At 44.8% G+C, this 9,598-nt stretch overlaps 1 protein-coding gene across 1 annotated transcript in view; it reads left to right on the top strand.

The window, feature by feature from the left end:
- Positions 1–7,063, top strand: part of LOC122557756 — a 7,616-nt gene extending 553 nt beyond the window's left edge. The window contains exon 2 of the mRNA XM_043705719.1: positions 6,859–7,063. Within this exon, the coding sequence (XP_043561654.1) occupies positions 6,859–6,969 (111 nt within the window). The 3' untranslated portion in view covers positions 6,970–7,063. The remainder of the gene's footprint in view (positions 1–6,858) is intronic.
- Positions 7,064–9,598: the final 2,535 nt, after the last annotated feature.

Raw genomic sequence — 9,598 nt, 5'->3', positions numbered from 1 at the left:
GAGTGAGGGGGACAGTGAATGAGGGGGACAGTGAGTGAGGGTCAGAGTGAGGGACAGTGAGTGAGGGGATCAGTGAGTGAGGGGATCAGTGAGTGAGAGACAGTGAATGAAGGGATCAGTGAGTGAGGGGGACAGTGACTGAGGGGATCAGTGAGTGGGGATCAGTGAGTGAGAGACAGTGAATGAGGGGATCAGTGAGTGGGGGGGACTGACTGAGGGGATCAGTGAGTGAGAGTCAGTGAGTGAGAGTGTGAGGGGATCAGTGAGTGAGGGGGTCAGTGAGTGAGGGGGACAGTGAGTGAGAGACTGAGTGAGGGGGATCGGTGAGTGAGGGTCAGTGAGTGAAAGTTCAGAGAATGTGGAATTCGATTTCAGGCTGTCTGGACACACTGCCAGGGCGGTTCAGGGCCACACTGGTGTTGGTGTTGGTCTGAAGTACATTGAACAACTCGGGGAGAAGTCTTGGAGTAGGAACCGAGCAGTTTGGGTGTGGCAAAAATCAGATTACAGGCTGTGCCCACAATCTGACTGCAACTAAAATAAAACAAAGAAGGGTTCTGGAGATCTGAAACAAAAACACAACCACTGCAGGTCAGCCAGCATCGCTGGGGAGAAAGCAGAGTCAATGTTTCGGGTCCAGTGACCCTTCTTCAATTCATCACAGATGCTGCCAGATCTGCCGTGTTTCTTCAGCAATTTCTGTTTCTGTCAGGGCCCGGATCCGCTAAATTCGGGAGAGTTTCATAAAAAGAAACCTCTCTGGGATTTTACCGAAAGCTGTATTGGGTAAATTGGCACAAGTGATGTCTGAGCTTCAGGAATTTGTGAGTCAGCACTGTTAACATCAGGTACCAATCATTAATGAATTACACCCATGTTCATATTAGGTACTAACTCTCCCTGGTTAATATATAAGCACACATTGTTTGTTATTGGCCCTGGTTCAATCATGATCACACTCTCTCCTCTGAATCAAAAGGTCGTGAATTCCAGTTCCAGAGGCCAACAGCAAAAATCAATGTTTACCTTCTCCATGTAAGAGAAAGGAGTGCCTCACGTGGGAGCGGCGGTGTTAAAGACAGCCACATTGTCCGAGATTCGGCAACAGGGTCAAAGCGAAAGGTGCGCTCACGCTGGGCGGGCTCGATAGCGTTAACAGAGCGCTCTGCCATGTCAGAGGGTCAGTACTGAGAGAGCGCTGCACAGTCAGAGGATCAGCACTGTGGGAGCGCTGCACAGTCAGAGGGTCAGCACTGTGGGAGCGCTGCACAGTCAGAGGGTCAGCACTGAGGGAGCGCTGCACAGTCAGAGGGTCCGCACTGTGGGAGCGCTGCACAGTCAGAGGGTCCGCACTGTGGGAGCGCGCGCTGCACAGTCAGAGGGTCAGCACTGAGGGAGCGCTGCACAGTCAGAGGGTCCGCACTGTGGGAGCGCTGCACAGTCAGAGGGTCCGCACTGTGGGAGCGCTGCACAGTCAGAGGGTCAGTACTGAGTGTGCGCTGCACAGTCTGAAGTTCAGCAATGAGGGAGTGCTGCACTGTCAGAGAGTCAGCACTGGGGGAGCGCAGCACTGTCGGAGGGTCGGCACTGAGGGTGTGCTGCACTGTCGGAGGGTCGGCACTGAGGGAGTGCTGCACTGTCAGAGGGTCAGCACTGGGGGAGCGCTGCACTGTCAGAAGATCAATACTGAGGGACACTGCACTGTCAGAGGGTCAGTACTGAGGGAGCGCTGCACTGTCAGAGGGTCAGTACTGAGGGAGCGCTCCTCTGTCAGAAGATCAATACTGAGGGAGCACTGCACAGTCAGAGGGTCAGCACTGTGGGAGTGCTGCACAGTCAGAGGGTCAGCACTGTGGGAGCGCTGCACAGTCAGAAGGTCAGTACTGAGGGACACTGCACAGTCAGAGGGTCAGTACTGAGGGAGTGCTGCACAGTCAGAGGGTCAGTACTGAGTGTGCGCGGCACTGTCGGAGGGTCAGCACTGAGGGAGCGCTGCACTGTCGGAGGGCCAGTACTGAGGGAGTGCTGCACTGTCAGGTCAGTACTGAGGGTATGCTGCACTGTCAGATTGTCAGTACTGAGGGAGATTTGCACTCTGAGAGGGTCAGTACCGAGGGTGCGCTGCACTGTGGGAGGGACAGTACTGAGGGAGTGCTGTAGCATCAGAGAGTCAGTATTGAGAGAGCGCTGCCCTGTCAGAGGGTTAGTACTGAGAGAGTGCTACACTGGCAGAGGGTCAGTACTTACGTAGCGCTGCACTGTCACGACGAGCAGTGCTGAGGGTCCGCTGCACTGTTAGAGAGTCAGTTCAGAGGGAGTGGTGCACTGTCAAACCGTGAGTAAGACGGTAAATACTGAGGGAGCTCTGCACTGTCAGAGGGTCAGTACTGAGGTAGCGCTGCACTGTCAGAGGTTCAGTACTGAAGGCGTGCTGCACTGTCAGACGGTCAACATTAAGAAAGTGTTGCAGTGTCAGGAGGTCAGTACCGAGGTAGTGCCGCACTGTCATAGGGTCAGTACTGAGGGAGTGCTGCACTGTCAGAGGGCCAGTAAAGAGAGAATACTAGGAGGGTCAGTACCTAGGGAGCGCTGCACTATCAGAGGTCAGTCCTGAGGGAATGCTGCACTGTCGGAGGGTCATTACTGAGGGAACGCTCCACTGTCAGAGGGTCAGTACTGAGGGAACGCTGCACTGTTGGAGGGTCAGTACTGAGGGAACACTGCACTGGCAGAGGGTCAGTAATGAGGGACCGCTGCGCTGGCAAAGGAGCAATATTGAGGGAGCGTTGCATTGTTGGAGGGTGTGTACTGAGGGTGTGTTCTTTTGTCGGAGAGTCAGTACTGAGGGAGCATTGCTTTGTCGGAGGGTCAATCAGATGGTAGTGCGAAATAATTGAGGAGAATACTAGGAGAATTCAGCTCACTCGCAAAGATTAAGAATGGGATGGCAAGGACCTGGTTTCAAAGAACGAGCAGGACTCCAGGATGGTGTGTTGGCTCGCTAGTTCGTCTGAGTGCTTACTGGATATTCTGAAAGGGGAGGTTGAGCAGCCAGAAGTTAGAAGGTGTAGGAGGGAAAGGTTCAGCTATCTGGATCATTGGAAACTTCCAGGGCAGGTAGGATACGTACAAGAAGATGGGTTGCACCTAAACTGGAGGGGCATCAGTATCCTTGCAGGAAGATTTGTTAGTGTCACTCAGCAGGGTTGGAGTTAGTGTGGCAGAGGAGGGCGATGGAGGAAAATTTTGAACTGAAATCAAGTGAGGTCTAATAGGAAGAACAGGCAGGGCAAGATTAATGAACAGGGCGAGACAGGTGGTCTGAAGTGTATTTATTTGAGAGCAATGAGTTTAACAGGCAAGGCAGATGAGCTTAGAGCCTGGAATAGTACACGGGACTACAATATGGTAGCCATTATGGAAACTTGGTTGAGAAAAACGCAGGAGTGGCAGGTCAACGTTCCAGGGTTTAGATGTTACAGGCGAAATAGAGAGGAAGTAAAGGAATGGGGGGGGACTGCCATCAGTGATTAAAGAGAATGTCGCAGCTGTACTAAGAAACAATATCTCGGAGGGCTCATCCAGTGAACCTAAATGCTTAGAATTTAGGAATAAGAAAGATATAATCATTATGCTATACTACAGACCTCCCAATAGCCATGGAAGATGTGTAGGATATGGAAGCAGAACATGAAATGCTATAAAAGCAGCTGGGTTGTTGTAATGTTGACTGGGACTCCCATGGTTCAGGAGTTTTGATGACACAGAATTTGTTAGGGGCATCCAGGTGGATTTCTTGAAACAATGTGTAGATAGCCCAATTATGGAAAGGACTGTACTTGACCATGTATTGGGGAACTTGTCTGGCCAGGTGATCAGTTTCATGTGGGAGCATTTTGAGAACAGTGATCACAATTCCATAAGCTTTAAGGTAGCTATGGATAAGGATAAGACTGGTCCTTGAGTCAAGGTGCTAAATTGGGGGATAGCTAATTTTAACAGTATTCAAAAGGAACTGGAAAAATCAGAATAGAAGACAGCAGTTTTGAGAGTATATCAACATCTGATATGTGGGAAACTTTTAAAGGCCAGTTGATCAGAGTTCATGACCAGCATTTTCCTATGAGAATGAAAGATAAGGATATAGCAAGTTTCAGGAACACTGGATGACAAGAGATATTGAAAGTTTCAGTCAAAAAGAAAAAGGAAGTATATGTAAGTTTGGGAAACTGAAATCAGACAAGGTACATGATGAAACAAAGGAAGCAGGAAAAAAAAAACCAAGGAATTAGGAGGGCGAAAAGACAGAATGAAATATCCTTGGCAAGTAGGATTATGGAGAATCCCAAGGCACGTTGTACATAGATTAGGAGCAAGAGGGTAATTAGGGAGAGGATAGGTCCACTCATGAACAAAGGAGGGGATTCATGTGTGGAATTAGAGGAAGTGAGAGAGACCCTTAATGAGTACTTTGCATTGGTATTCAAGAAAGAGAATGATATGGATAATGGTGAGATGAGAGACAGGTTTGTTGATATTCTGGGGCATGCCATTATCAAGGAGGTGTTGGTGTTGGGTATCTGATAAGAAAGTTTGCAAATGACACAAAAGGACAGCACTGAAGAGAAAGTCCTGCACTGCTTGAGGAGCAGTAGATAATGAGTATTATACAGTCCTAATGTCAATACTGAAGCAATGCAGCATGTTGCAAGGTCAGTATTGAATAGGTGCTGTACTCTCAGGAGAGCAGCAAGAATGTGAGTATCAGCTCTTCACCTTGTCCATGAGGAATGAGGTACTTGCTCCCTGTGTGGATGAGGAAAGTGTCTGCAAGGAGAATGGCCAAACTGACCACTGCATCATGGTCCAGGAAGTCATTTATGTGATGGGGTGGGGGAGCACAAAGAAAAGTGGTATTGGTAGGAGATTCTATAATTAGAGATATAGGTAGCATCCTTTGTGAGCAGGATTGAGAGTCCCACATGATGTGCTGCCTACTTAATGCCAAGGTAAAGGACATCTCAAGTTGGCTCAAAAGGATGCTGGAGGGGGATGGGGAGGATCTAGCTTTTGTTGCACATGTTGCCACCAACAACATATTGCCTGAACAAAACTTCTTGCCTATCAGAAATTAGAAACAAAATTAAAGAACAGGACGTCAAAAGTTGTAATCTTTAGATTATTGGCAAACTGACAAAGAGATAAGATTAGGGAAGTAAACATGTGGCTAAAGGAGTGATGTGGGAAAGACGGGTCCCATTTCGTGGGTGCTGGCATCAGTAATGGGACAGGAGGGAATTGTACTATGGAAACGGGCTCCATCTGAATTGATCTAGGACCAAGATCCTAGTAGAAAGGCTAAATAGGATGATCACAAAACTTTAAACTAGTTAGAGAGGAGCAAGGCTGGGGAGAGGTTACTGAAGTTTCCAGAACAAGTAATAGGACAGAGAGTAGGAAAAGGATCAGGAATCTAACTTTAGGCATAGCAGATAAGGGGACAACTGAGGGGTTTTTCTTTTGCAAGGTTGGTGAAGGAGGGGGTGGTCAATGCTGGACTGAGGGTGTTGTACATCAATGTATGCAGTTTACGAAGCAAGGTAATTGAGCTTGTAGCACAGATTGAAATTGACAGATACAATGTTGTGGATTTCACAGACAAGGAAACCAGGGCTGGGAATTAAACATCTAAGGGTACATATCTTATTGAAAGGGCAGGCAGATGGGATTAAATTAAATCAATCGCAAAAAGCAATCAAGAATCAGGTGTAAAATCTGTGTGTGCACAGCTGAGGAACCACAAAAGAAAAAAATAACCTGATGGGAGTAATGTACAGGCCCTCTAGCAGTAGTCAGGATGTAGGACAGAAAAATAAATCACGAGATAGAAAAGGCATGGGAGAGATCAATATGTAGGTGAACTGGAAAATCAGGTTGGAAGCAGGCTACCAAATATGGTAGATGGAATTTAATACCAAGAAATACTTTATGAAATAATTCAGCAGTTCATCTAAGTATATTTAAAAAATATATATAAAGTGAGGATGGTAGTCAGTAACTAGTGGGGTTTTGCAAAGGTCAGTGTTGGGGCCACAATTATTCACATTATACATTAATTATTTGGACAAAGGAACTGAGGGAATATTTGCGAAGTTTGCAGATGAGACAAAGATAGGTGGTAGGACAGGTTGTGTTGAGGAAGTGGGGAGGCTTAAGAAGAACTTGGACAGACTGAGAATGGGCAAAGAAGTGACAGATGTAATGGGAAAGTGTGAGGTTATGTACTTTGGTAAGAAGAATAGAGGCATCAACTATTTTCTAAATGGGGAAAGGCCTCAAATCTGAAGCACAAAGGGACTTAGAGTCTTTATTCAGGATTCTTTTAATGTTGCATTCATTTGAAGACAACTGGAATACCAATCTAAGGATGTTCTGCTGAGGCCATATAATGCTCTTGTCAAACCACATTTGGAATATTGAGCAGTTTTGGGTTAGGACGCTGCATGTACTGCTCTTGGAGAGGGTCCAGAGGTTTAGAAGAATGATCCCGTGAATGAACAAAGGTGGTAAATGTGAGAAGTTAGAAAGGCTATCCTTTCTGGGAGAAATTTTAAAAGCTGGTTATGTTAATTAACGGACTCAGAGATTGGATCAGCATTGCAATGTAAAGGCAGTGTCTACTGTATCATAGTGCCAACACTGATTCACAGGGGCATCAATTCACTAGTTTCCAATTGCAAATGGTCTGTGTAACTTTCCTCCTCACAACTCAACATCCAGGGCACTCTTTATTCTAGCTGTTGCTTTATTCTCTGTAGCTAGAGTAGCCCTAATTTCAGATGTTCTTTTCTGTTACAGGAACAGATCATAGGTTTCACTGTCTTGACAGCTTCAATAATGATACCTTCGAGTTGGATGTTGGCTCATTTGGAAGATTACAAGCACAGGCCAGAGCCTGCAAACAACTGAGAGAGATTTACTCTGAATTCTCATCATTGCCAAAGAGTGGCCATAACTTTGCTATGCTGATATCTGAATTTACTGATTAAAATGTTTGAAACTAGTCCTTCGATTCCACACCTTTCTTTTAAAAAAAGAAATTGTACTTTATAATTTCAGAAAGTCACCAAAGTATTCCTTGATATCAAATTCCATCTGCCATATTTGGTAACTTATGTCCAATGAACAAATAAGAAAAAAAGCTATCCTCACCATTCCAACTTCAAGTTTGGAATCATAAACAAATCTTATTGAATTTTGAAAAGATTTGTAGCTTAGGTTGAGGTTTTGGATGTAGGTTCGCTTGCTGAGCTGCCAGGTTCATTTCCAGATGTTTTGTTACCCTACTGGGTAACATCTTCAGTGGACCTCAGGTGAAGCAATGCTGAAAATTCCTGCTATTTATATGTTTGGGTTGGTGATGTCATTCCCTGTGGTGAAATCACTTCCTTTTCTCAGGGGTTGGCAGATAGGGTCTAACTCGATGTGTTTGTTGATAAGAGTTCAACTGAAGATGTTACCTAGTAGGGTAACAAAACGTCTGGAAATGAACCTTGCAGCTCAGCGAGCAAATCTACATCCAAAATCATCAACAAGTATTGAAAGTTCGTTCAGCACTCTAAGTAACTATATTTCCTATATATCAAAAAAAAGGCAGTGTGCCAGTACTGACCCTTGGAGAAAATCCCTATGATCTTCTAGTCTAAGTAACCATTTGGCATGATGGTTTCTCCTTGAGCCCTTTTTTAAAAATCAGAGCACAGTAATCATCCTGTGTTCTTCCTTGAACAACCTGCTCAGTTACTTCATGAAAAATTAATTAGTCAAATATGATCTGCTTTGCCTGTGCCAGCTCTCCATAATTCAAAGCTGCCCAAGCACCTGTTGATATTTTTCCCTGGCTGTTTTTGAAACCTTACCCATCATTGCTGCTAGACCAAGCAGTCTGTAGATGCATGTTTTATGTTTCTGAACAAAAGTGAAATTTGCTATGTTTGGGTTTCCTGGCATATTCCTTGCCTCTAAATTGGAAAGTTAGAGCAACTACCCACCATCTCCACCTTCTTTAAAAACCATCTAGACCAAACATTGCCAGCCTCTCTGATACATCTTCCTCCCAATTTTCACATTTTCCCCCAAATATCTATCTTCCAAGATCCAAAAATCCTGAAAGAAAAATATTTCCCCTTCTCTCCCTCAACATTTTGCTAATAATTTATAATTTCTGACCAAGAAATAGCCTTTTCCTTCCCAGTTTGATTCTTTTTTCATGTCTCTCCAAGATAATCACTCCTCGAATAAAATTGTTTTATAATCATCTCAGCTCTGGGATTCTCAGTGAATCACTCCTGCAGTCTCTCCAAAGCTCTGACACCCTTCCTCGGATAATACCCTGGAAACAGAACACATTCCATCTGTAGCTGGACCAATGGTTTTTACAGTTTTAACATTCCAACTTTACTTCACTGCTATTTTAAGAGCCAGAAACCATGTTTTTGTTTTTCCGACAGCTTTATGAAGCTGCACTCCCATTTTAAATACTTGCTCATTTAAAATCCAATCTGTGTTTCTCCATTCCTTTTGAAAGGTTCACTGTTTGCTGTATAAATGCTCTCATTCCCAAAATGGTTTATTTACAATTTCATCAGCATGTTCTTTGCCTGATCCAAAAGCCTGCAAGTTTAGTCATTTACAAAGCTAACCATGGCACCTCCCAAATTCTGATACTGTACTCCCTTTAACCAAGTCCAGATCATTTATATGTTAATACCTCTAACACTGAACCCTAGGGGACATTATTGCCCCTATCTCTCCAGTTCAACTAATGCCCATTGTTTCTTCCCCCATTTTCTACCATTAACTAAATCCCCATATTCATTCTCCCACCTCTTCATTAATGAATCTAAACTTTGTTAGCAAGCTTCCATCCTCAGTGTTTTCCAAATAAAAAATCCTTTTTAAAAAAGTGGTTATTTGCTTAAATCTCTAAACTTTTCAACCTGGAATACTCGGAGCGATTTCTACTCAGGACAAGTCATGGTGCTTTGTGATATTAAACTAGCTGGAACAGAGTACAAGGTCAGAACAGATAAAGCACAGTAACATGAGCAATAAATAGCATTGATGTCAATGCTGCAGCAACACTTGAAACTCAAGTACTTGTTCCATTTGGCAGTCCTTATGATAAACTGCAGCAGGTGCTGGAAGTTGTAAACAGATTGATTCTATTCAGATTCCAGGGTACTTGTGGCATAGTGGTAGTGCCCAGCTCTAGACCAGAAAGCCTAGGTTCTAGTCCACATGCAGGTGGGTGGCGCAGGAAAAGACAGGGCAGGGAGAGAAGGGCCACAGGTGGAGAATGAGGAGAGAAATACTCCCTTCTGAAGCCAGGGATGGCAAGAAATAAGGGAGTACTGAATGGAGATGGGAACTGAGTGGGAGTAAGACAGAGGGATGAACAGAGGCAAAAATGAGCGGGGCGGGGGGGGGTCAGTGTGTAAAACATGGAAATAACAATAAAGAAAGCAGAGACAGGAAGAGGTTAAGTGAAACCATAAACCAGTAGTGGTAGAGACAATATAATAGGCAGGGATTTGAT

The sequence above is a fragment of the Chiloscyllium plagiosum genome, chromosome 16, assembly GCF_004010195.1.
Source record: "Chiloscyllium plagiosum isolate BGI_BamShark_2017 chromosome 16, ASM401019v2, whole genome shotgun sequence".
In the NCBI taxonomy this organism is placed as follows: Eukaryota; Metazoa; Chordata; class Chondrichthyes; order Orectolobiformes; family Hemiscylliidae; genus Chiloscyllium; species Chiloscyllium plagiosum.
This window is presented reverse-complemented; position numbering and strand designations above follow the sequence as displayed.